Consider the following 27,526-nt stretch of genomic DNA (forward strand, 5'->3'; position numbering starts at 1 on the left):
CCATAGCAACTACAAAAAAAGCACTGGGAACAACAAAACTTGGCCAGATTGTCCCTTTCGAGCAAAGCCACAAATTGAACTCTAGTGGCAGTAAGTCTGAATTATCTAACCTCAGCAACATTGCAACATTGCTCCGGGGTGAAGTCAGACAAAACAAAGGCTTTACCAGACCCCGAAGGACAAAAATATTAATTATATTCACACAGATTACACGTAAAAAATAATAATAATAATAATTAAAAAAAAAAGTAGAGAAGATCTTCGCCTCACACGTGCCCATCCAGGCCTATTTACTACACTGAGATCGCTATTATCCGTACTCCAGCACGGCAATTGTTTCAAGCTGCTGAACTGTTTCATATCTCACCAGACACGCATATGGGACCACTTGCTCTGAGCACATGAATCACGCGTGGGGTTGTTTCTCTTTATTAATGTTGAAACGTGAGGTCTGACCCTGCGACGAACCGGGAAGCCCTCAGCCGTACATCTCTGTGCAAAGGTCGTTTGAGAGCTCGCTCCTGTGCTCCCAGCTCTCACCAGTTACAGCCCTTCACACTCCTTAACGCTTTCCTGTAAAGGCCGGGTGCATTTCATCAGATCCAAAACAGGACCGCTAAAGGAGCCCCGAGTGAAGTGCCACACCGTGGCGTGTACACGCACAAGAGGGCTGGGATGGATTCACTTTCAGCTCCGTAGCAAGGACTTGTGCAGGCAGCGAGAGCCTCGGCACCTGCTTCCCCGCCCACGCGTGCTCCGGGCGCTGGCAGGCGGGACTCCCCTTTCTCCACGCAGCCCCGAGCCGCCCGGAGCACAGCCCCAGGTGCCGGTCCCGCCCGGTGCCGGTCGCAGCCCCTCCGGGGGCGGTGCGGGGCGGGCGGGCGGGGCCCCCGCGGGGGGTGTGCGGGGCGGGGGCGGGAGGCGCCGCTCGCCCAAGCCCGGCCCCTCGCCGCAGCCCGGCTCGGCGGCGCCGGCCGCTCCCGCTCCCCCCGGCCCGGGCTCTTTGTCGGCGGGTGCCGGCGGGGGCCGCAGCGCCATGGCCTCCCCCAAGAACGGCTTTTACCGGCAGGACATCACCAAGACCCTCTGGGAAGTGCGGGACCGCTACCGGGACCTGCAGCCGGTGGGGTCCGGCGCCTACGGAGCTGTCTGGTGAGCGGGGCGAGCAGGAGCAGCCCCGGGAGGGGACGGCCGGGGCCGTCAGGACGCCGCGGTGACCTCTCCCCGGGCCGGCGGCATGCTGCCCAGCCCAGGGCTGTGCTGCCCAGCCTAGGGCTCTCTCGCGTTGTTCCCTGACAACTTTTCCCAGTTGTTGTGTCTGACCCAGCCTGGCCCCGCCCGGTGCTGCCGGGCCCCGCGGGAGCGAAGTGGGGCGGCCCCGAGCCGGGCTCCGGGTTGTGCCGTGGGGGACCCCGGCCCTTGGTGGGCCAGCCAGCGGACGTGCCGCCGTTCGTCCCACGCGTGTTTGCGTCCCGGAGTGACAGAGTCCTGGGCGCAGCCCCAGCCCTGCCCGAGGAGCGCTGTCCGCCACCGCCAGGCTCGGAGCCGGCCCGCGGGGTGCGGTTCTCCCGGAGCTGCAGCGTCCCCAGAACCCGTGGTGCTGGCCTTCGGGACGGGACACTTGATTTGGGTTTGTGCTGTTGGGGGATTTGAGGCTTTTTTTTTTTTTTTTTTCCCGCCCTCCCCAGCTGTTCCTCTTTAAAGCTTTTGAAAATTGGCTGCTTTTCATCACCGAGCCTGGCAGCCTTTTAAAGGAGTGAAACTAGATGCTGGGTGCTGCCAGTGAGGTGTTTTGGGGTTGTGGTCTCCTTTCTGGGCACAGGGAGGCCGTGCAGGCAGCAGGTTGAGGGCTGGACAGGGCAGGATGCAGCCGCTCTCCAGCACCGGTGGGGTGGTGGGGTTTGCGGTCTCACTTCAGTCCTCGCTCACCAAACTCTTCCTAATCCCTTACAGCTCAGCCGTCGATGGAAGAAGTGGTACTAAAGTGGCCATTAAGAAACTGTACCGCCCGTTTCAGTCTGAACTTTTTGCCAAACGAGCATACCGAGAGCTGCGTCTCCTGAAACACATGAAGCACGAAAACGTGAGTTGGGTGGTTAGCAGATATCCTCCAAAAGGCTGAAACTTACCCTAAAAACAAAGAAAATATGTAGATTTGGATGAGGCAGATAGGTAGCTGAGTGGAATTCAGGAAACTTTTGGCCTGTCTTTTGTCCATCTGTCCTTCAGTTGGCACAAACTAGAGTATCCCGTGAGAAACATCACTTCATTTCCATGTAGGAAAGGTTGGGTTGGGAAGGTTGGGACCACAGTGGAATTTGCATTCCAAGCTAGTGAGAGAGATCAAGGACCAGCAATTGCCATCTCCATCACTGCGTTCAGTGAGGTGCAGGAGAAGGCAGAGCGTGGGTCTGTACCTGTGTGTCTCGGGTGCCGGCATCTAGTGTTCTCTGAACTTGCATGAGGATGGCTATGGTACACATGCACATCTTTGGGGAGGAGGGTAGGGTTTTCCTTTTTTTTTTATCTTCCATGAAACATTTGAAAGTTTTGCATTTGTAGTAATATGAAACCAGATAAGTTCATGAATGACTAAATAATTTGCTTTACTGGGAAGCAGAGAATAGGATTCAGAGCTCTGCACAGATTCCAACATAATGTGAAAGAAGAACAGCTGTAGAAAGAAGTGCTGAAAGTGTCTGAGATAAAAGTACTTCATCCCAATGGTGCTTAGTAGCTTAAGAAGAAAGCAAAGAACAAGAAAATTGTATGAAAACAGTTATTGTGGAATCAGAACATGGACTGCAGGTGAGAAGGGTACCAGAGTGGGCTTGGAGGATCACAGTAATGGCTTTAAATGCTGTTCGTCATGAATGCATGTGAAAAAATGAGTTTGGAGGGAGTTGTTAAATTGGTGCATAAGAATCTGCTGTAAGATGCTAATAATGTGGGAGATTAAGAGCATAAATCCATCAGATGGCCTTCAAAGAAAGCTAAGAGATCAAAAGTGAGGATAAGAGAAACTGGTTATAACAGTAGCCCATCCATGCCATTTAATGTTATGGGTCTGACACTGTGTGTACCAACAATATATACTTTCATTTTGAAGAATGATCTGTGGGATATCCTGACTGTTCAGAAAAAAACAGACCTTTTTGTAGGCTTAAGAACCTGTGTGCCTGTTAATATTTTAGTCTAAATCTTTTAATACCTTTGATAATTTTACTTGATTCCTTTGAAGTGACTGCTTCATAACCACTGCTATATATGTTAAAGAGTTAAAGTTTGTAGGGAACTTCTGTGTCATGCATGGACTTTCATACTCTCAGCTTTTTCTTTACTGAACATTTGGGAGCAGAGCAGCTTGTGCAGTTGCCAAGCTCCTAACTGTGTCCAGAATTTTGAGATTATTTTTCTTCCATTTCCCAGAATGATCAGTTGGGTAGCATTTTCCACTCCTGGCGGTTTTTACTGAGTGTATGCCCTTCAGGATAATACTCTGGAACCCCTCCATGGACTTGTTTGATGATTAAAGAGTCTAGAAGAAAATGCTCCCTGGGGAACATGAGCACAATCTGTGAATGTTACAAATCAACATATATGAGGGAAGGGAATAATTTACAGTCTTAGGAAACAGTTTGGGCCACAGAAATAAGAATCTAGTCTATGTACTAAAGAAAAGATTTACCATGAATTATGGCGTCTACTCATTAGAGAACAAAGACTGAATAAATGATCCTGTAGGGATATGTGGGCGCCGGTGAGTCAGAAGGTGACTGCTCCACCCCTCCGTGACCAGGCTCACATGGCAGAACAGCCCATCAAGGAATTTCCATCCACCACCCCAGCCTCACACCCTTCTGTCAGTCGTTTCACCCATAGTTAATTATGAATAGCAACAACACCTTTTAGGATTTCTAATGCCTGTGCTGATCTCAGGATACTCGTTTAGCCATTCCACCCACCCAAAATTAAACCAGAATGACAGTATTGCTCCTTGTCAGGATTTTCAGCCCTTCCCTCCACCCCATTGACCATTCTGTCGAAGAGCCTCTTTTTTGCATGTTTCTGCCAAATGATGGATTTGCAGGAAGACAGTAAGGTCCTTCCTCATCCACATCAGCAGCCCCCAGTGTGCTGTGCACACCTTTAATGACACGTGGCAGGAGAGATGTGCATCCTCTGTCGTTACCATTGTGGCTTCTGTGGATCTGGCTGTGGAGTTCTGAATGGGTCCCATTCACGTGGGTGCACATCTCCTGATAACAGGAATTAATAGAATAGGACACTGATTGAAGGAGCTTTCCTGATTTTTCTGTTAACTAGTATGTTATAGTACACTTCTATAAAATAGCAGTTATCTGTCTTTCTGGCTGTCCTGTAGATACAACTGCTATTAAAAATTAATTAAATTGAGATAATTGTTTCAAAGACCACAATAAAATAGCCGTGCCACTGCTATCTCTCTCTTGTGTGTTGGTTATCTAAATATGTAGAGGAGGTGGTGTGTGATAGCTGGTCTAATGATACCTCCACGATGGATTGAATTAAAATATCCACCTTGCTTTTTTCTTGCTTCAGGATATAAATTCTTTCAAGGTTCTGTGAATTTGGTAGTTAAAATTACATCCAATTCGCCCCTCTGATTTGTTTTGCTTTTAAAATGACTTCTGTAAGCATGAGGCATTTGATGTTGGATTACATTAAAAGTGTGATGTTTTGTTTGTTTCACCATGATTACCTCTCGATGGACCATCTCTGGCTTTCATAGCTTTTAGGGAAGTGTTGTTATTAACCATATAGCAATACATTATCATAGTTTATTTAACCTTATGCTGTGTTCAGAATGATGGAAGAAATTGTAGTGGTCTGACACACTGTGTTAAAAATAGCGTCTCTGATCTTCCATTAAGGTAGCAGAAGATACCATTAAGCCTGTGCCACAGTAATATAATTCATCAGCATGTCATGCTTCAGTGAAGAAAAGAGTAAAACTTCTGCTTAATACCCTGCATGACCTCCATTATAGACCCTTTGAGGAATATGTTCATCTCCTTAATGTGGAAGGGTTGTAGGATGATCTAGAGTCCTGTAAAGACAAATACAGTAGTCATCCTGCTGAATTTTACTGGAATTGTATTTTAGCTTGCAAGGAAGATCTTACAGCAGCCTTCGAGCACCGAAAGGGGGCCTGCAAGATGGCTGGAGAGGGACTTTTTGCAAGGGTGTGTAGTGATAGGACAAGAAGTAATGGGTTTATACTGAAAGAAGATATATTTAGATTAGATATAAGGAAGAAATTCTTCCCCATGAGGATAGTGAGGCACTGGCACAGGCTGCCTGGAGAAGGTGTGGATGCCCCATCCCTGGAAGTGCTCAAGGTCAGGTTGGATGGGGCTTTGAGCAACCTGGTCTAGTGGAAGATGTCCCTGCTCATGGCAGGGGGCTTGAACTAAACGATTTTTAAGGTCCCTTTCAACACAAACAGTTCTGTGATTCTGTGGTTCTGTGAAGCTAACTCATGGCTTAATTTGCTTGTCTATTTAGGCATTTTCAGGAGGCCATTCTAGTTGCTTTCATTATATGTGCTGGACCTTTGTGCTCCCTAATGGCTCTCAAGCAGGACATTACTTAAGTGTAGTGAGGAGTATTTCCATGTGAACTGTGCAAACTTGGTAGCATGGGACTTCTCATCAACCCCTTGCAAACAACACAGAGGAAAAATGATGTTGAGGACCATGAGGCAGAGGCTGCATATGAAGAGAGTGAGCCTGGCTGTTGGGAGATAAATCACTGTCTTCTGTCTTTAATGACACTGATATCTTTTTTTTTTTTTTCTGTAGGGCTCTTAATTTGAGGATGTTTCACAAACATTGTAAGCTACTGAGCTACTTCTGCTACCTAACAAGTAGTCTAACCCAAATCAATTCATCAGATGTTGCCAAAGAGAGGAGTTAGATTCTAGCAGTATAAGCTGCTGGATCACTGTGTAGCTGCATGAACAGATATTCTGGCACAAGAGAGGGAATGGTGTGAAAATGAGGAATAAAAACAGCTAAAGCCAAATGAAGAAAGCACTGGGTTTTTGTTGTGATTTTTTTTTTCCCTGCTTCCTTTATTCATCCTAACTTGAAGTATTCATCCCACTACAGCCTTAGCAGCTCTTGATTTTTTTCTTCAGCATCTGCCTCATCTTGTATAGAAGAACAGATTGTTTGCCTTTAGAAAGATTTTTTTTTCACTAGTGCTGCATTTGTTCCCCATTTCTTTCTATTTTGAGTTCAGCTGAAGTCAGGACCCTTAAAACCATCTGTTATGGCTCCGACATAAAACCAAAACCAGTGAAAATACAGCCAATGTGCTAACTTTGGCCCTGACTTTGGCTTTCAGACATTTGCATACCTCTGCATCCATGTATTCTTCTGAAGTTAGCAGAGATGTCTGTGCATGCAAAGCTAAACCCAGACATGTAAACAGAGATGCAGAGCCTTTAGTTTTATTTGAAAAATAACTTGGATTTTATGATGCATTTGGACTAGAAGTGATGCCGTGATACCCACATTTGTTAGAACAACTGCGTAGTGCCTTTACTGGTCCAGTCCTGGTGCCCATCTCACCTTCCATTTTGAAGTTGCCGGCAGGAGTGCAGAACAGCTGGTGAGAGGAGATGGCACTGGGGAGAGGGAGAGAGAAGCAGCTGCTCATGGTGATGTCTTGTGTCACAACAGAGTGTGGAATATATGAAGGTGGGGTATACAAGTATGTGTGTGTATGTATGGATATACATATGTATACATACAGTAATTCTGACACAGTTCTACCAACTTGAATTCTGAATGTGTTTCTGACATACACTTTTTGACAAATGCCCATGGAATAGTTTTTAGGTCAGTTAATGTTCTGCTTTCTTTTCGTGGAAACCCTGTGTATAAGGGGCAACTGCAGTATTTGTTTAAAGGTGCTCTGTTTTGTGCTCTGATTCACTGCTCTGAGTGGAAATTATTCTCTGGTGTATTCCCACATCTGAAGACCGGTGTATGTTTTGTATTATGAGAACCATGTAGCTTTTTTTCCCCCTTCTGGAAGGAACTCGGGTATCCAACAGACACCAAACTGTCTGTCTCTCTACAGTTATGTTTTTGAGGATGGTTCAGGCCCTCACTTCTAGGTTGGCTAATATTTAACTCTGTTGACTTCTCCATTTTGAAAAAATGTTGGGCTTTTTATTTACACTTACACAGTATCAACCAAGAGAGGGGTTTGTTTCAGAGAAAATTGTGGGGCACTCTATGTTCTTGCCTGAAAAAATCTTAAACCTGTCATGTTTTGCGGCTCATCTAGCCTGACATGAGCATTTGAAGAGCAGCAGCCTCTGCAGTGTACAATATCAGACCAAGAAGAGAGCTGTAGATGAGCGATGCGTTTACAGATGGAAGCACGCTCACTGCGTCAGCTTTCCCGCAGCAAGTCCTGCAGGACCACACCAGCTAAAAATTCACACCCTTTGGGTACATAAGTGCCAATAAAGTGCGGTTCGGGAATCCTGGCTGGTGATGGCAAGTCTCCTTATGGGTCCTTATGAAAGCAAAAATACAGTTATAACTGTTTATTGCTGTCAGAAGCTTGTAGAGGAGAAACACTCCTGGGTGTTTTTCTGCGGGTGAAAGCCTAGCACAGTGACAGAGCTGACAGGCCACCAGAGTCACTCATTTCAGTACTCAAAAGCCAATAAATCAAGACAGTGGCATCAGTGGTCACTTCTGCTTATTTTTACAAACCTGCCTAATAGGTGTTTTACCTAAGCTGGGCTTCAGCTGATAGCCATTTATTCACCCCAGCCTTGGATACTAAGAAAGCAGACTGATTAACCTCGTCCAGTAAATGAAAATAACACCGAAACTCAGACCTTCTCTTTGAATTGGCATCCAGTCCAGAGATGAAGATGTGTCTGTCCGCAGGATTTGGATCTAAGTGTTACATATGGGTCCTTTGAAGGAAGAGGATGGCAACACTCACGGGCATGCTGGTGTGCTGACTGGCAGGAGTCCATCAGCAGCCATCCCTCGTGTCATGTAGCAGTAATCAGTGAGGAAGAAAGGTGACTGTGGTGCAAGCCTTGTGTGTGGATAGTTAAAATTTTAAAAAGATTGAGACTTCTTAGTGTAGTAAAAGGATGCAGGTGCCCTGTGATGTGGAACAGTGCAGGAACATGAAGCTAACCCTGCAGAAAATTTAATGCAGCATAATATGTAGTTCAGCACCACCCCAGCAGGGATCTCTCTTAAAAATGTACTTGTGTTTGTAGCCCGAGTGCCCAAGTCACTCAACTTCACTGTGTTTTCATGCGTAACATCCGCAACAGAAAGCAGCACTTACTGTATAAGAGGCATAACCTACATTACTTACTAATTTATACAAGGTCTGAGTCTTTTGTTGATGTGTTGCTGCTTACATCAGAAACTTTCCTTTACAGAAATGCAGTGGAACGGTCCTTGAATAAAAGTAATCCAAGTTATCAAAGTGCAGGGCAGGATAGAGATGAGGAACTCATCACTGTTGTGCTCCACTGCTGGAATAATATTTGGAAAAGGAGGCAGCTGAGGAGGGTAGGGCAGAAACCACCTTACCAACACAAAGCTATTATTTATTTGTTGACAGTAGTTAAAGCTTGTCAGGGTGGCGATTATAAATGTCTGGGGAGGAGGAGAGGACACACACCGAGTATGGGGATGAGAAAGGCTGGAGACGCTGCCACCTGCCCCCACTGGCTTCATGGGAAAGAGACACGATCAGCAAAGTAAATATATTGAGTAAAAGCATACCTCTGGAAAACAAGTTCGACCAATAGATGGGTAATTTAGCTGTTACTGTGATTTTTCTTTGCAGGACCGTGCTGGAGACACAGTATCACACTCTCTCTTAGAGGTACAAGCGAGGAACGTATTTCAGTAGAGTCTGCTGAAATCCTGGTTCATTTTCAGTTAGATGGGCGGTAGGAAGCGAGGTGCATCCTTTGTGGGCCAGTTCATCTGAGAAATTGCCTTTTGGCAGGGTTAATGGGGGAAAAAAGGGACTCTGAAAGGGCAGTGCTCCTGCTGGTTTCCACAGATGCTTCTTGTTGCCATTGCAGAGTGTACTGGGTTCATTCCTCAACTGTGCTTCCATCTCTGATAGTATCAGTATGCGTGTTAAAATAACATCAAAAATAGATCTACAGAAGGTTTCACAGATGTCTTTGTTACATTTCATGTGGGCCACAGTATGAAAAATAAAAGATTCTTGTAATTGTTTATGGGGCTTGCTTTTGTGCTAGGACATTATCTTTAAGTATCATAAAGATTTTTTTTACAAATACTGTATTTAATTGAGAGCATTTTAGACAGACACAGGATTTTCTGTGGTATTTTGGAGGAGGGACTTTCCTACACTTTGTCCAGTTCTTTTCCTGAAGAAGTAGCTGGAGTTGTGTCTTCCTCAGAGGATTTATTTTATCCTGTACCTCCTTGTCCTTAACATATCATTAGAAAGATGTGACCCACTAATGACTCTGTTCCAGTACAGGAAAATCATCCCAAAGCACAGCTATTAAATAAAGATCAGTGAGGAAAAGGAAATGGGTCCCTCACTTTTATTTTTAAATGGATTAACTGTTAGTATGTCTCATCACTTTGGACACTAAAATGCATTTCAGGATTTTTAGAAAGCTGAAGTAAGAAGAAGAAAAGAAGTATTGTGAAGTTCTTTGGCATGTTAAAAACATTTTCTGGTTTATTATTTAAAATCCCCTTCAGCAGGAGCTAAGCATTGGTCTCAGTGCTGTACTTCAGAGGATTTGCAGCAATGATCAAGTTGTCTCCATCAGTTTGCAACATTACCTCTGCAGTAATCTATGTGGTATCTCAGGCAGCATTAAGTAACTACCAGGAACTCTTCAATGGAGAAGTAGTAAAACATGAGTCAACTTCATTAAGTGTGTTTTTGGGCTGATATGTTATTTATGGAGATGTGTTCTTCATTCTTCCCGCATGTTTCACAGCGGGTGCCTGAGAACACCTCGGTGCAGATCGATGTGCTGCAGGGCCATGCTCTCCCATCCTTTGCTGTGTCCCCTCTTGTGGTGGTGGTGTCCCCTGTGCCTTTAACTGCTACAGTCACATGTGCTGGGGTTTGTTTTCTTGCATATCTTGCTTAGGTAAATGAGGACATGGAAATATCCCATTGAAGAAAACAAGCAGGACTTCTGAAAAAGTGGGGATGAATAGAGGAAGAAGTGCGTATTGGATAAGATTACTGTTAAAACTTTAACTTCCTTTTTTTAATACTGAAATCTTTGGAGAGCACACAACTTTTCTGGCTGTGTGTGCTCTGTGTGTACAGGCTGCCTTAGGAAATGCCCATAGAGCTGCATTATGCTCTATTGTTGTCACATACATCTCCCTAATTCCTCTCTTCCCTTTCTGTCCCTTCCTCCACCTAGAAACTGAAAACCTTATGTAAAACTGTCATAAAAAACAATCTTGCTGTGGTGTTAGCACTGAAGGTATTACTTCAAATAATATCTGCATCCTCTGTGGGTTTAATGATTGGCTTATGGTAGTTATATTATTCTTCTTTAATTAGGTTCATATAGCAGTCCTCAGGAAAATATTATTAGTGATTTTTTTCAAAGATGTACATGGCTACAAAGAAAAAGAGTTGTAATTTTCTGTCTTCCTCTTTGTTAGTTTTTCTATCTTGTTCATCGTTGTGACATTTTGATAATATCCAGATTAACTGTAGTAGTTCTGCCTGAATGTGGAAGAGATAAAAATACATACAGTAAGGATTTCATCACAGTTGGAGAATTTTATTTTAAGTTTTAAGGAAAAGGAAGTTGCCTTTCTTTTCTTGCTTTTTTTTTCCCTGCATTTCTGCTCTTGCTTCTCTTTACTTTCACATATTTTTTTAAAATAACTCTTGGGTTTTTTTAGCAATTAAGACACAGTAGTAATGCCCAAAATCCATCTTTATTGTTATCAAGGTGGATTTTTCAGTCCTTTCAGTGTTTTGATGGTAACGTCAGACAGCATAATATGCTTTTACCCCAGTTTCTTTCTTGTGGTTTCTAATTTTATACAGTTCTAGTTTGATGCACAATCCAATGTCCTTAAATTGTATGGCTGTGGAGATGGGTCTGAACAAGCTGATAAAGGTTACGAGTCTTTCAGTTTACTTTCCAGCAAACCCCTGCACTGCCCTATTGCCACGGCAGCCTGTGCCTGGGAAACACCGCAGGGTTTTGGAGGCTTCCTCTGAGCACACAGAAATGGTGGTGAATGAGTAGTAGAAAAGAAGCAACTCCAAAAGTCTGTGCTATCAGCATCCAAGCTGACATCTGGCTTTAGACAATTCCAGCTACAACTTTTGGAGCATCAGGTTCTGTATATTTAATTTCATGGTGTTTAATGGACTGGAGAGAAGCATTGGCAATTACCATAATGCATCTAGTCAGTTCTTATGGTTCTGCTGAAAAGCACTGTAGTAGGAAAAACTGTGGTGGGAAATATCACATCCTTCAAAAGCTGATAGCCCATGGCTTGGACAAGTGCACTCTCTGCTGGGTTAAGAACTGGCTGGAGGGCCGGGCCCAGAGAGTGCTGGTAAATGGGGCTGCATCTAGCTGGCGGCCAGTCACTAGTGGTGTCCCCCAGGGGTCAGTGTTGGGTCCAGTCCTGTTTAACATCTTTATTGATGATTTAGATGAGGGGATTGAGACCACCATCAGCAAATTTGCTGATGACACCAAGTTGGGGGGCAGTGTCGACCTGCTGGAAGGCAGGAGGGCTCTGCAAAGAGATCTGGATAGACTGGAAAAATGGGCTGATTCCAATGGGATGAAGTTCAACAAGGCCAAGTGCCGGGTCCTGCACTTTGGCCACAACAACCCCCTTCAGCGCTACAGGCTGGGCACAGAGTGGCTGGAGAGCAGCCAGACAGAAAGGGACCTGGGGGTACTGATTGACAGCAAGCTCAACATGAGCCAACAGTGTGCCCAGGTGGCCAAGAAGGCCAATGGTATCCTGGCCTGTATCAAAAATAGTGTGGTCAGCAGGACAAGGGAAGTGATCCTTCCCCTGTACTCTGCATTGGTGAGGCCACACCTGGAGTATTGTGTTCAGTTCTGGGCCCCTCAGTTCAGGAAAGATATTGAGGTGCTGGAGCGGGTCCAGAGAAGAGCAACAAGACTGGTGAAGGGACTTGAGCACATGACCTATGGTGAGAGGCTGAGGGAGCTGGGGTTGTTCAGCCTGGAGAAGAGGAGGCTTAGAGGTGACCTCATCACTCCCTATAACTACCTGAAGGGAAGTTATAGTCAGGTGGGAACTGGTCTCTTCTCCCAGGCAGTTAGCAATAGGACAAGGGGACATGGGCTTAAACTCTGCCAGGGGAAGTTTAGGCTGGATATTAGGAAGAAGTTCTTTACGGAAAGAGTGATCAGGCATTGGAATGGCCTGCCTAGGGAGGTGGTGGACTCACCGTCCCTGGAGGTTTTTAAACTGAGATTGGACATGGCTCTTAGTGCCATGATCTAGTAAATGGGCTGAAGTTGGACCAAGGGTTGGACTTGATGATCTCTGAGGTCTTTTCCAACCTAGCCAATTCTGTGTGATTCTGTGTGATTCTGTGTGAGGTGTGGTCTAGACAATAGAGTAGTGAGGTGGGTTGCAAACTGGCTTAAGAAGAGAAGCCAGAGAGTGGTGGTCAATGGTGCGGAGTCCAGTTGGAGGCCTGTATCTAGTGGAGTGCCTCAGGAGTCAGAACTGGGACCAATATTATTCAATATATTCATTAACGATTTGGATGAGGGAATTGAGTGTACTATCAGCAAGTTTGCTGATGACACTAAGCTGGGAGGAGTGGCTGACACGCCAGAAGGCTGTGCTGCCATCCAGCGGGACCTCGACAGGCTGGAGAGTTGGGCGGGGAATAACCTGATGAAATTTAACAAGGGAAAGTGTAGAGTCCTGCATCTGGGCAGGAACAACCCCAGGTTCCAGTATAGGTTGGGAAGTTACATATTAGAGAGCAGTGTAGGGGAAAGGGACCTGGGGGTCCTGGTGGACAACAGAATGACCATGAGCCAGCACTGTGCCCTTGTGGCCAGGAAGGCCAGTGGCATCCTTGGGCGTATTACAAGGGGGGTGGTCAGTAGATCGAGAGAGGTCCTCCTTCCCCTCTACTCCACCCTGGTGAGACCCCATCTGGAATATTGTGTCCAGTTCTGGGCCCCTCAGTTCAAGAAGGACAGGGAACTGCTGGAGAGAGTCCAGCATAGGGCAACAAAGATGATTAAGGGAGTGGAGCACCTCCCTTATGAAGAAAGGCTGAGGGAGCTGGGTCTCTTTAGTTTGGAGAAGAGGAGACTGAGGGGTGACTTTATTAATGTTTATAAATATATAAAGGGTGAGTGTCACGAGGATGGAGCCAGGCTCTTCTCAGTGGCAAACAATGATAGGACAAGGAGTAATGGGATCAAGCTGGAACACAAGAGGTTCCACTTAAATTTGAGAAGAAACTTCTTCTCAGTGAGGGTGACAGAGCACTGGAACAGGCTGCCCAGGGAGGTTGTGGAGTCTCCTTCCCTGGAGACATTCAAAGCCTGCCTGGACACATTCCTTTGTAACCTCACCTAGACGTTCCTGCTCCAGCAGGGGAATTGGACTAGATGATCTTTTGAGGTCCCTTCCAATCCCAAACATACTGTGAAACTGTGAAATCTGTCCTACTAGATGGTTATTTCTTGGTTGAGTGATATAGGATGATTTTGTTTGACAAAAAATACTCTTAAGGAGAACCTAAGGTATAAACCATAGTAAATCATATTAAGCTTTTGATAATTTAGTCTTTATAAAGACAGTCTTGTTCTAGTTTCTTCTCCATATTCCCAATTAGATATTGTAGTCTGTGTACCTCAATTACCTGTTACTGAAATTAGAAGATGTCTGAAGTGTTCCTCATTGACAAGAAGACGGCCCAGCTCAGTGGATAGCGCTTGTGACTGCTTCAAGTTATAAACCAGTTTGTCTGGTTTATTTTTGTCACTTTAGTGGTTAAAGTTAGAAGGTGCTCTTTCCTCTTACATAAAACTGTTAGCCTCTGAACTTTTTGTTCAAATAAATACATCTTTTTTTATTTTTATATCACAGGGTCAAATAGCCCTCAGAGTTACAAAATTTAGCACATAACAAATCCTGGTGTTGCTAGGCACTGCTTTAGGTATTCTTTCTGCCATCATTGTGTCTGTAGCTAACATCTCACTATGGAAATATTTTTGGTTACATTTTTTCACTTATTATGCAGTTCAGGATTTCAGGATTTTTTTGTGTTAAATCAATATTAATCCATGTGGTTTTTTTCTTTCCATCCTGTCTTACTTTTAGGTCATTGGAATATTGGATGTGTTCACACCAGATGTAACCCTGGAGAAGTTTAATGACTTGTAAGTTCTGAGTTGTTTGTGTGTGGGAGCAGGGCATCATCACTCGTGCAGCAGGAAGAATTGTTGCTTCTATAAATTGAAAATTCCAAAATTGTCGCTTCATGGTTGTTTTTTTCTGAATGTCATTGTTATATAACTCTTATGTGCAGCTTCAAAATTGGTAGGCTGATGCTTTCAGATTGTCCTTAGAACTAGTTACTTGTCTTATAAGGTGTGTACTTCTTTCAGTAAATGGCTGCTAGTTCAAAGCTATGATAATGATTGTGAGATAAATAGCATTGCGTGTATGTCTTTGCTTTCTGTGTAGGTGCCTTTGAAATATCACATAGCTCTTGGTTAGATTCTTTCTAACTAGTTCAGAATCTACACTCTTCTGATAACTAGTAACTTCCCATAATTAGTGACAGGGTTGGGCTGTAGCTCTTTATGACTGTCAAATGGATAAAACCAGAGAAACTTAGAGGCCAGGGGGATGATGATGGGATTGTTTGGTAAATGGAATTATCTGTAATTTGATGTTGCCACTGAACTATAACATACAGTTATGGTTGAATTTATTTGCCAAAGTTATTCTGTCTTTTTTTTTTTTAGCTACCTCGTCATGCCTTTTATGGGAACCGACTTGAGCAAGATAATGAAGCATGAGAAATTAACTGAAGACCGAATCCAGTTCCTGGTATATCAGATGTTGAAAGGCTTAAAGGTTTGACACTATTAATATTATTTTGATCTCACAATCTTTTTTCCTAATAAACCAGTTTGGAAATCTGTAAATACTTATGATTTGATAGCAGGATAAAAATTTATCTCACTTTATATAGTAAAGTAGTGACATTCTGCATAGAAGTTGTTTTGTGATGATAAATGTTATCTGGGTTTTTTTTTCTATCATGGTTTTGTCTGTGCCTTTTTTCAAGCAAAAAGAAAAGTCATTCAAGATCTGTATAGTATGTTGATCCAAGATGACCTTGGTTTCCTTATTTGAGTACACTGGAAGTCCCTGTAGTTGATCACAGTGCTGCTTTGGCACATGTTGTGCTGTGCCCAGCTGGAGAGCATAGAGACCAGGAATGAAACCACCGAGTTCAGAGGCAGGAGTCCCTTTGCACTGAGCCCCCAGATATGACATCAGCTTCAAATTTAGCTAATTTGAAAATTTTTTCATGGCTTACCAATACTGGCCTGATACACTGTTGCTAAGGTGCTCTGCACCCAACCTGCTCTAAGTGTAGTATCTTTCTGTGCTCTTTTGAAGAACACACATATATATATTTGTGTGTGTTTGTTATATACACATGTATGTCACTGGGGAATGTGGAGGGGGAGTGTGTGTGTATTTTTATATGCATAGTACTTATATAGGTATGCTATATACAGATAGGTGTGGTATACATATCATGAACATATAGGTGTGGTATTTTGGGGTGAAACCCTGACCCCGAGAGAGATTCTGAGCCCTGTTGACTCCTGGTGCTCGTACTGGGTTTGGGAAGTGTTCGTGGACCACAGTAAGTGCAGTTCTCTTTGTGTTGAAAGTGCAGTTCTGCAGAGTACTAAAGCTCATTGCTAAACTTAAGCAGATAAGTCATTTGGATTATTTCCGTATTGAACTACCTCTCTGAACCAAATGTCTGAATGTTTTCTGTCAAACTGAAAAAAAAGTATGTGTCCTTTGCATAATATGCATATGAAGTTAGAGTCTCTGGAGTCTCCAGGTCTGGAACAGCTTTGATAAAGAGGAAGGGCTGTTGATTTTTAGTGACAAATCTGAGTGGAGGTGGCTGAGAGGAGCACAGGTAAAGCACTTACAAGCCCAAACTATGTAGGCACCTGGATTAAACAGCTGTGAAAGATGTCAGGAGGGAGTCCACTGCAAGAAAACAAACAAAACCAAACAAAACCACCACAACTTTTTAATGCCTTTTAACAGGCTCACTGAGATTGGAAGGAACCTCTGGAGACTGTGTAGTCCAACCCCACTGCACAAAGCAGAGTCAAACTGAGGAGGCTACTCAGGATCTTGGGCATGTGTGTTCTGAGGATCTCCAAGGATGGAGACTCCGCAGCCTCTCTGGGCAAACTGTTCCAGGGTTCAGTCTTCCCTACAGTGAAATAATTTTTTCTTATGTTTAAATAGAAAGTCCCGTGTTTCAGTTTTTGCTGGTGGTGGGCCTCCAGCTGGATCTGGGCAGTTCAGCCCACTGACTCCGTCAGCTTTGATCCAGGCAGTTCAGTCTACATCACTGTCCATGAATAACTCATTCTTCCTCTGTGTATGAGGGTGTTATGGGAAAGAGTTTCAAAAGCCTTGCAACCATCAAGATAAACAACATTGACTGCCCTCCCATCATCCACCAAGCCAGTCATCTTATCATAGAAGACTAACAGGTTAATCAGGCATAATTTTCCCTTTTGTAAATCCATGTTGACTACTGTCAGTTGCCTCCTTGTCCTTGGTTTACAGAATTATTTACTCATTATCTTCCCCAGGAGTGAGGTGTGTCTGACTGGCCTTCAGTTCCTTGATCCTGTTCCTTCATGCCCTTTTGGAAGACACGATCAATGTTTACTTTCTTCCCATCATAAGGAACATCTCCTGATCACTGTGACTTTCCACATATTATTGAAGGGCCTTGTGATGACTTTGGCCAACTTCCGTTAGCATTCATGATCGAATCCCATCAGGGTTTGTGGACATGTGTCCATCCAGTTTGTTTCAATGTTACCTAATCTGATCCTCCTACAGTGAGCATAAGTATTTCTTGTTCCAAGTTTCCCAGTGGTCTCATGGACCTTTAATTTGGCAAATATTAGCAGTAAAGATGGAGGGAGATAAGGCCTTGACTGCCTTTGCCTTTTCCATGCCCCTTGTCACCTGAAGGTCTACCTCATTCAGCGGTGGGTTCACGTTTTCTCTATTTTCTTCTTGCTCCTGCTGTACACATAGAAGCCCTTCTTGTTGCCCTTCATGTCCCTCACCAGGTTCAGCACCAGATGGACTTCACTTTTCCTAACTCCATCTCTGCACACTTGGACAATGTCCCTACATTCCCACTGGGTGACCTGACTCTGCTTCCACCTCTAGTATGTTTCCTTTTTATGTTTCAGTTTCCCCAGGAGCTCTTGGTTCATCGTGCAGGCCTCTTGCCACCTTCACTTAATTTTGTCTTCTAGTGCCTGTTTTTGTAACATGCTAGCATTTAACACTGTGAAATCATTAGAGGATTTGTAAAAGGCCAGAAGGGACTATTCAGATTTGTCTAGTTTTGAACCGTGTAGAAAAGCTTCATCTTGTAGCTCTTCCATAAGTCATGACTTAGCTAGAACATGCCATACGGGGAAGAATAACATTATTTCAATGTAAAATTTTCTTACACTTGAACAAAAGGTGTAACCAGACTCCATCCTTAAGTTAGTTGTTGGGGTTGTTGGGATTCTTCATGATTCTCTTTTTTTTTTTTTAGAGAGAGAATAAGCCTGACTAGAAGCCTAGTTAAGCCTGACTCTTAAGCCCCCACTCTTTCTCAGAAATGATGTTTATATTCATCTTTCTCTTGGATCTTACACTTCTGTGGACTGCAGAACCAACAGCTGTAGCAAAACAACCTGCCTTTGAATTTTACTGACTGTCACAGAGATTATTCTAAATGTTTTAGCTGTCATATAATTTGTATGTTTTTCTTCCTCTCTGCTAAATACTGTTTATTATTGCTACTGCTTTTTTTTCCCTCTGTTTGGCTTTTTAAAAATGAAACGTGATTATTAAAGTTTGTATCTTACAACACAAAAAGATACTCTTTAAACTACCTGTTCATGTATAACCTATTTTACTGTGAAATGAAAATACTCCTCAATCTTAATTGGTACTGCAGTTCTTAGATTAGAGTGTTTGCTTTTCGGGTGTACTAACCCATTGATTGTATAAAGGCTATTACTTCCTTAATTTTTTTTTTCTTTTGGTGGCAGTTCGAAGAGGAGAAAAACCTTGACCTCTTTCTGCAGGCTTCAGCCAGGCCCTCCTGCAGTGATGGCTGTTTAGTTCCCTTTGCTGCTCTGGAGATACATGTTGTAATGAGGCTGTGGAACAGCAGTGTCTGAACTGAATGTTGTTCCTTGGCTGCTGCTTGCACTGTACAGTTTTGGTTTTACAGTCCTGTGCCTGCAACATATACCATACGGGCAGACTTTGTGCTGCTGCGGAGATGAGTGGCATCAATATGCTGAAGGTGTGTTGCACAGGGAAATATGGAACTAGTTTTGATACATGAAGGCCTGGCACATCCATCAGGATGCTGATTCTTCCAGGTCTATATTTGCATTGCCGAACACTATTAAAAATAAATAGCGTCACAGGACAGCATTCCGTTCCTGCACAGGAACCTCAGGAACAGCATTACACAAGATTCCTTTGTCTCTCAGTACTTAACAGATACAGAACGGCAAGTAAATAGTTTTAGTCCGATCACAAAACTTAGTAAATATACTTTGTTGTTGAATCCCACATTAGTAATTTCTCTTTGACCCTACCATAGATTTTTGTGTTGTTCGTTCAGCAGATTTTCACTCACATAGCCTTTTACATATGCTAAGTAATTATCCTTTTTGTTCTACAGTTGTGCATTTAAACATGGTAATTCCCAATTTACAAATGCAGAAACTAAATCCAGGTTTGGGGAAATTGGCTTTATTTTAACTAGAGCGAATTCACCTCTGATCTGTGCTTTAGAAGTGGAGCTGTGATTTCAGTTTTGTAGTTAGTTCCCTAATTGCAAAGCCACGTCCTAAAAATTGTTTTCTCAAGGACCATATAAGTGGAGTGGTCTGTTTAGTTGCAGGTAACTGGGAAGCAGGCTTCCAGCAGAGGCATGCTGCTCCCCAGAGATGAAAAACGTCATTTTGTCTAATTTTGCAGGCAAGCAACATATGAACTGTGAAAAATTAGCCTGAGTTGAGTGCAGTGGAAAGGATGAATAATGAATTTAATTGCAGTGAAACATATTTTGGTCCTAGTGGCCTAGATTATTTCGCAGAGGCTGATGGTGTGGGGTTTGTGAGCCTCGAAGGCTGACACTGAAGTCTGCTGGTCAGTAAATGTGGAAGGCAGGCAGAGCAACTGTGCATGGTTGATGTATCTGAAGAAAACGGAGCAGGAATTAAAGAGGATGTATTGGGTTTGTCTGGCAAAGTTTGGTAGTGGAGGGCTGCAGGGGTGGCTTCTGTGAGAAGACACCAAGAGCTGCCCCCATGTCGCATGCAGCCAGTTCCTCTGAACCTGAGCTAAACCTGAGCCCACCAGCAATGTTCATGGCACCTCTGGGATAACGTATTTAAGGACGGGTAAAATACGCTATGCAGCAGCTGTGAGAGAGGAGTGAGAAAATGTGAAACAAACAACCCTGCAGATACCCAGGTCAGTGAAGAAGGGGCAGGAGGTGCTATAGGCACTGGAGCAGACATTCCACTGCAGCCCCTGCTGCAGCCCATGGTGAGGCCAGCTGTCCCCCTGCAGCCCATGGATGTCCATGTCAGAGCAGATATTGACATTGCGGCCCTTGGAGGATCCCACACTGGATCAGGTGGATGTGTCCTGGAGGAAGCTGCAGCCCGTGGAGAGCCCATGCTGGAGCAGGCTCCTGGCAGGTTTTGTGCCAAGACCTGTGGCCCCTGAGGGACTCAATCTGGAGCAGTCTGATCTTGAAGGACTGCACCCTGTGGAAGGGACCCCATGCTGGAGCAGTTCATGAAGAACTGCAGCCCATGGGAGGGACCCCACGCTGCATGAGGAAAGGAGTGCAAAGACCAGAGAACAGCGGAGACAAGGCAGGATGACCATTGCCCATTCCCCATTCCTCAGCGCCACTTGGCAGGAGGAGGTCGAATAGTCAGGAGTGGAGTTGAGCCTGGGAGGAAGGGAGAGGGGCAGGAAGGTGGTTTTAGTTTGCGGTTTTGCTTCTAACTATGCTATTCTGTTATTAATTGGCAATACATTGAAAATCTTCCCCAACTCGAGTCTGTTTTGTCCATGATGGTACCTGATAAGTGATTTACTTGTCCTTGTCTCAACCCACAAGCTTTTCCAGTGTATTTTCTCCCCGCTGTCCTGCTGAGGAGGGGGAATGAGAGATCGGCTTGGTGGGCACCTGGTGCGCAGCCAAGGTCAACTCACCGCGGAGGAAAACAGCAGGAAGTTCTTGATGCAAGCTGCTGTTCCCAGGGTTCTCATTCCAGTCACAAGGCAACCAGCAGGGTTGCTGGGACAGTCTTAGTAAATAGGTCTCTCTGGTCTCTGTAGCTCTGTCAAATCTTCTATAATAAGTGGTTCGCTTGAATATTTTGTCTCTTGCCCCACATTTTTGAAGAGCACGACTGTACTTACCTCAAAATTACCAGCAGGAAATAAGATATTATTCACTAGACTCTTTTTTCATTTCCTTTTGCATAGCAAACATTTGAGAACAGTCTTTACTGTATCTGTTCCATTAAATTTTGGATTCTTCCTGAACCAATTCGTCCAACTGTAGAAATGCACCTAGTTGGAAATATCTTTAAGAAATAGGAGTGGTCCAGGGCTTGAGGGACATCCTTGCAGCACTGTCCATGCTAGGAAGTGTGTTGAGGCAGTATTGCTAACACGCAGAGAAAAAAAGAAAATGAGTTGGCAATTTGTTTATTCTTTGACAGATATCAGTAAGTTAGCTGTTGTAGAAAGATCTGCCAAGTTTTACATTAAAATCGCTTGCTTTTTAAGGACTACTGGATCTGAATTAAAGACAGTCCATCTGTGTTTACTTAGATTGCTTTTTTGACGGAGCAGCGGAACAAAACATACACTTAGCTAGTGCTCAGTTGAGGTATTATAACAAAAAATACTGGCAACACCTGGGAGGGAGGAATATGCCACTTTGTAGATCTTTATTGTAAAACTCTTTCAACTTCCCAAGCTTAGCCTCCCATTTTTATAATGTGTGTTATTCTTTTGCGCCTTTTAAATTTGATGGACTCTATTTGTTGCTTGGTTTGGAGTTTTTTTGTTTGGGGTTTTTGTGGTTTGGTTTGGTTTTGGTTTTTTGTGTTAAAGATGTTATCTACAATATGCATTTGTTCTTTGTGTACAGTACATAAGGACTTTATGGTACCTGTATTTATGTCTGGTAGAAGGCAAGAAGGCTGTCCATCATTTTTGTCACATTGCATACTTCTATTGTAACAACCTCTTTACATGTGACAGTTAAACACACATAGAAAAAGCTCTGCATGAGTGATGTATTTTGAAAGGCTGAGAGAGATTTTGGCTAAGCCCCCAAGTCAGTTCTTTGCAGGCTTCATTTCTACATTCTCTCTGTAGACTACCTCTGGATTGGTTGTATGCCAAAACGTGATAAAGGTTTGATTTTAAAAAATATATATAAATTGGGGTCAATAGAATGTTTCTACTGAGTTCAGGAAGATTTGTATCAAGCCCTCAGGTCTTTGCTCTGTAAGCCCATACAGTCCTTGTTTGTCAATTTCTGTTCTCGCCATTTTATTGTCTTCTTACTATAGAGAAAGAAATACTCATTTCTCTTCTTTGGTGAGCCGTGTAATTTATCATAATTTAACTTCATCTGTGGTAGGAAAAAACAATGTGATTTGACACTACTTAGAAACAATGATGTGCCTCTCCTTTCTCTGTTTCCTAGTCAGGCCTTAGTCTGGCATTAAGTTTTATATAAGTATGAGCTTGCAACTTGGAATGGCTTTCATCAATTCTTGTTTGACAGAAAACCTGTGTATTGTCAAAGAGTACAGAAGCCAAGCTGAACATAAATGTCTTTATGTTGGTGGAAAGGAGCTGGGGTTTCCAGCACTTTCAGTTTCGGGTCCCTGTTCTGCAGCAGTGGCCATTGGGTTCCTGTCCTGCAGCAGTGCCCATTGGTTTCCTGTCCCCCGGGGCCAGGGGGTGACTGGCAGCCCCATTTCTTTATTTGTACAATGTTTAAGAATGGACAGATAACTCTTGGGCCATGCAAACACCTGTTCATGCTTCTTTGGCCATACTCTGGTAATATTTAACTGCACTAATTCTCTTGTTTTGTCATCTCTATTTTATTGCCTGTTGTTCACATTTATGTTTTTTCTGCTTCTCTGCTTTCCCTCCCCCCTCTCACCCATTTACTCTTTAGTTTTTCCTTCCCTGCCAAGTCACTCTTCATTTTCATTTTGCGTGCTGCCTAGAATACTTTCTCCTGAGTATTTTCTAATTCCCTTTTGATTAGCTTTTTATTTTGTGTAGAGATTGCATACACAGACAAGAATGCCTAGAATTTAGACAACTGTTGAATAGCTTCCTAGCACAATCTGAAGCTTGCATTCAAGGATTTGTGCATGCTACCAGAAATTGTCTTCAGGATAACGCACAGAGTTCCTTTGTTCTAAGGCACTTCGCTCAGGTTAACTGGGTTCTTGATACAAATATTGTTCAGGTGAAGAGGTAATAACATTGTGAAGGATATGTCTGCTCTGGTCTGGATGTTGTTCTCATGTTAAGAGTGAAAAATCTGACAATAAATGGATAATTTAATGAGGAGAATCAGTAAGAGTAGGACCCTGTTTCAGAAGGGTATTGAACTGAAATGGAAAACTTTCGGAGTGAAGACTGCCGTAGTTCTAGTGCTCCTGGCTGCCAGGAGATAATAAAATGCAGTTAAAAAGATACTTCTATTGTTAAAGAAACACTGCAGCACACCATTGGTATCTGAGCTTACAGAAAGACTGATGTGTACATTAGCACCAGGAATAAGTGCTATTTCACATAATCTCAGTAGTGTTGTATTAAGAGGAGTGTTTAGAAAATATAGGGGTTCTCCCCAAAGTGTTAACATGATTTTGGTGCTGTGAACACTCATAAAACCATCAGTGAGCTGAGAATGCCAGCGAAACCACGCTCTTCCCCCAAAACAGGAGAGATTTACTTTAACTCAAACTCTGAAGGGTGCAGCCCTTATAATTCTTGTTTCTACATGCCACATTCTTACATGCAGAAATTCCTGAATCTGCCAGATATTTCCTTACTGTGTATAGTCATACCAGCAAAAAATAGCCTATAGAGTATTTTAAGCATCTGCTCTGGAAAATCAAGAGACTTTAGTAAGAAGACATTGAAATGATTTAGAATGCAAGTAGTCATTGTGATATCCTTGATCAAGATGGCTATTGGCAGGATATATAATCTTTTCCTTAATTTATTGGGAGTCTAACTACTTACAGATACATTTCTTAAAAAAAAAAAAAAAGCACATATATCCTCTCTGGTCTCTGCATACAAATCACAAACTTCATCTTTCTGTATCTGGTTCCTCCCATCCTGATCCACTTCCCGCACATCCATGGCAGACACAGCATTTCATGGTTCTTTGTTTGCTGTAGTGGTTTTACAGCCTATGTTTTGGGGAACAGCCCTGCACCCTCAGCCCCTTGTGTCTGCTCCAGGAAATCCTGTGAAGCGTTTTGGCATTTCCTATGGGTGATGTTAGACCTTGCCTAATCTGCAAGTAATACTCAGCAGGAACTGGTCTGCTGCAAATGCCAAGACCCACATGGACTTGAGCAAGGCAGTCGACAGTGCACCCATGTGGCAGCAGAGCCTGACCACGATCTGGGCTGGACTGGTAAAGTTGTAGGCACAGGATTAAGGGAATTGATTTTTTAATTTATTCCCCCCCCCCCCCCCCCCCGCTCTTATTTTCAGAACCTGGGAGGCTGCACCTCGAGTGCTGTGTCAGGTGTAAGAGAGGAAAAAGTAAATGTCAGAGGTTTTATTTTTGTTCAGTCACTGCTTTAAAAACTTGGTGCCTTAGATTCAGATGTTGTGCTGCTTAGGTTGTGTGGGACTTGTTTAAGTTCAGAAACTGAAGTCTGAAATGCATGTTGGATCTGTCTGAAGAAGCTGGCTTTGATCTGTAGCTTTGCTTTTCCTGGTCCCCTCACCAGGTGCACAGTAAGGGTCCCTTTGCAGAGGGACTGTTGAATTTAAAAGGTTAATTGCTCATCTTGATGGCTGCTGGGGAAGAAGGCAAAGGTTGCTGGGGCTATGGCTGGTTGACAGTTGTCCTGCGAAGTTCAGTGCTTCTGTGCACCTCTGATGCCATGCCAGCTGTCCCTGTTTAGTCTTTCCTGGCTCTGACGGCGGGTTCCCAGTAACTCTTTTCCCAGTTATTGTCCCATTCTTCAGGATGGAATAAAATTAAAACTCTCCATGTGAAGCTGGTGGGATTCACCTCTCATCCATCTTTTCATAGAATCACAGAATGTCAGGGATTGAAGGGACCTCAAAAGATCATCTAATCCAATTCCCCACTGGAGCAGGAACACTTAGATGAGGCTACACAGGCATGTGTCCAAGTGAGTCTTCTTCTCTGGAGACTCCACAACCCCCCTGGGCACCTGTTCCAGTGTTCTGTTACCCTTACTGAGAAGAAGTTTCTTCTCAAATTCAAGTGGAACCTCTTGTGTTCCAGTTTGCACCCATTACCCCTTGTCCTATCATTGTTTGCCACTGAGAAGAGCCTGGCTCCATCCTCGTGGCACTCACCCTTTATATATTATTTATAAACATTAGTAAGGTCACCCCTCAGTCTCCTCTTCTCCAAACTAAAGAGACCCAGCTCCCTCAGCCTTTCCTCATAAGGGAGATGCTCCACTCCCTTAATCATCTTTGTTGCCCTACGCTGGACCCTCTCCAGCAGTTCCCTGTCCTTCTTGAACTGAGGGGCCCAGAACTGGACACAATATTCCAGATGTGGTCTCACCAGGGCGGAGTAGAGAGGAAGGAGAACCTCTTTCGATCTACTAACCACCACCCTTCTAATACACCCCAGGATGCCATTGGCCTTCCTGGCCACAAGGGCACAGTGCTGGCTCATGGTCATCCTGTTGTCCACCAGGACCCCCAGGTCCCTTTGCCCTACACTGCTCTCCCAACAGGTCGTTCCCCAACTTATACTGGAACCTGGAGTTGTTCCTGCCCAAATGCAAGACTCTATACCAGCCTGTCCAGGTCTCTTCTGGGGACTTTTAAAAAAACCTTTATTGTATTCATGTTGCTTAGTGTCAGTAGGATGAGCTGCCGTCAGTTGTATGGTCTGGGGGTTTTCAGGTCAGATCCCAACACCTGGGGTGAACAGTACTAGCGCATCCTAGGCTTCTCTTGGAAAGCATGTCCTGAGTTCAGGTCAACTTTCTGCATTTCAAAGGGGGTGCCTATGGCTGAACCAGTTACTAGAGGCTCCGTTTGTTGTCCATGATGAACAATAGTCTCTTGTAGGTCATCACTCAGCTGGCGAGAGGAACTCTGTACCTCAGCGAGGAGCATCTGGTCACAGTCACAGGTGCAGACATCTGCATTCAGTCAGGTGTCTTTCCACAAGAACTAGTTTTAGGTGTCCACTTTGTAGGTCACTGGAAGGGTGGTGAAAATGCTTGGGTAAAAGAAGATGATGTTTCAACATGACCCCTCTGTGTTTTGTTGAGGAAATACTGAAGCAGAACTAACTGTAGCGAGAATTCTCAGCTAAGACCTGGACTGCCTTCATCCTGGTCTTAAATGATGTCTTAAAACTCTGTGCTGCTGGAGCATATGAATCTAAACTGTGATGGCACACCAGACACATCTATTGCAAGAGAGCATTTCTGATATATAAAATAGCAGAATTTATTTTTATGCACATATATATATATATATATCTAGCAGTGCCAAAAAATAACTGGAAACAGGTTTTTATGTATGGGAAGAATTAGAAAAAACTGTATGATCTATTGCAGTACTCAAACTGATTTGCTGATTTCTCATTATTGAAGGAGGGAAAGGGCAAAATGCTGGTTTATTATCTGAACATTAAAAACATAATGAAAAAATATCTTCCATGCAATAAATATTTTCCTATTTCAGATTAATTTAGCACTATGAAAAATTACTTCCTCCCCTGCCCTAGGCAACTTCTTAAAGTCATTACCTCATTAACTAAAAAATACATTCTCTTTTTACAGTATATTCACTCATCAGGCATAATTCACAGGGTAAGTTGAAACAATATAAAAGATGCTTATATTTTGATAATGTGAGTAGTGTTTGTGCATAAGCATTCTCATAAATATGCCTGAAATTCTGTTTATAGTGTCTGTAGTGTTTGATGATGCCTTTTGGTTCTTGTTCAATAGGAACAAAAGGTGGGTATGGCTACATCTGTCTAAGTTGGGAACTGAAGTTGCGCTAAATACCGCTTAGATTTGCATTTCTTAAGTTACTTGGTGAGGTTGAGTTTTAAATGCCCCACAAGAGCAAATAGTGTCTAAATTGAGATGGATAAAAGGGTTTTTTCTGGCTTTTTTTTTTTTTAATTTGGATGAAACTTTCAAAAACAATGTTTAAATGTTGTTTAAACATCATGTTATTGTTTGAAGTTGGGGGCAGGGGACATGAAAACATAGAAACTGAAATAATAGTTCAGAATTTTAGAGCCTTGAAAGCCTCATTTTTTTCTGAGATAAATTAAGCATCTGATTCTTTTTGAATCCCTACTGTCCACTTTTTTTTTCTAACTGTGAATGTCTTAAGAGTCACTGACATTGCAAAATCTTCTTAGTAATTTCCAGTACTCTTCCTTTTGCTGCTAAACTTAGAAGTACAACTTTTAAAGAACATTAGAAGTCCCTACAATAGCTAGAGAGGCTTAAGGGAATTTTATTTTTTCATGTTGCGTTCTTCATTCAGTTGACTTCATTAGGACATTGATTTTCCCACAGAAAGGAGCAGAGACTTTTAAGTAAAATCTTCTTTGATTCCTTCAGTGCTCCTTCTAGGTCTATCAGGATACAGAACCTTTTTGAAAGTACATTTAGAGATGCAATGTGTACAGTCCAAAAATAGTGAAGGAAATGTATTTTACTCCATCTCCTCAGTATACGTGAATCCTTAACTTTGTGGTGTATTAAATGCAACAAATTTATGTCCAAATCCCAGTAACAGTAAGATGAGTGAGTTCCTTCACCGACAAATATTTTCCCGAGTTG

At 43.3% G+C, this 27,526-nt stretch overlaps 1 protein-coding gene across 2 annotated transcripts in view; it reads left to right on the forward strand.

Annotated features, from left to right (window-relative positions):
- The first annotated feature begins 944 nt into the window (after positions 1–944).
- The window catches only part of LOC136110965 (mitogen-activated protein kinase 12), a 41,834-nt gene continuing 15,252 nt past the window's right edge, over positions 945–27,526 (forward strand). Inside the window, exons 1-5 of one of the 2 annotated variants that reach the window (XM_065854727.2) lie at positions 945–1,152; positions 1,954–2,083; positions 14,421–14,479; positions 15,071–15,182; positions 26,504–26,533. In XM_065854727.2, coding sequence (XP_065710799.1) covers positions 1,037–1,152; positions 1,954–2,083; positions 14,421–14,479; positions 15,071–15,182; positions 26,504–26,533 — 447 coding nt within the window. In that variant the 5' untranslated portion in view covers positions 945–1,036. Of the gene's footprint in view, positions 1,153–1,952; positions 2,084–2,620; positions 2,809–14,420; positions 14,480–15,070; positions 15,183–26,503; positions 26,534–27,526 lie in introns of those variants that run through there. The other variant, XM_071803385.1, reaches the window with a different exon arrangement.

This window comes from Patagioenas fasciata, chromosome 1 (genome assembly GCF_037038585.1).
Source record: "Patagioenas fasciata isolate bPatFas1 chromosome 1, bPatFas1.hap1, whole genome shotgun sequence".
NCBI classification, from domain to species: Eukaryota; Metazoa; Chordata; class Aves; order Columbiformes; family Columbidae; genus Patagioenas; species Patagioenas fasciata.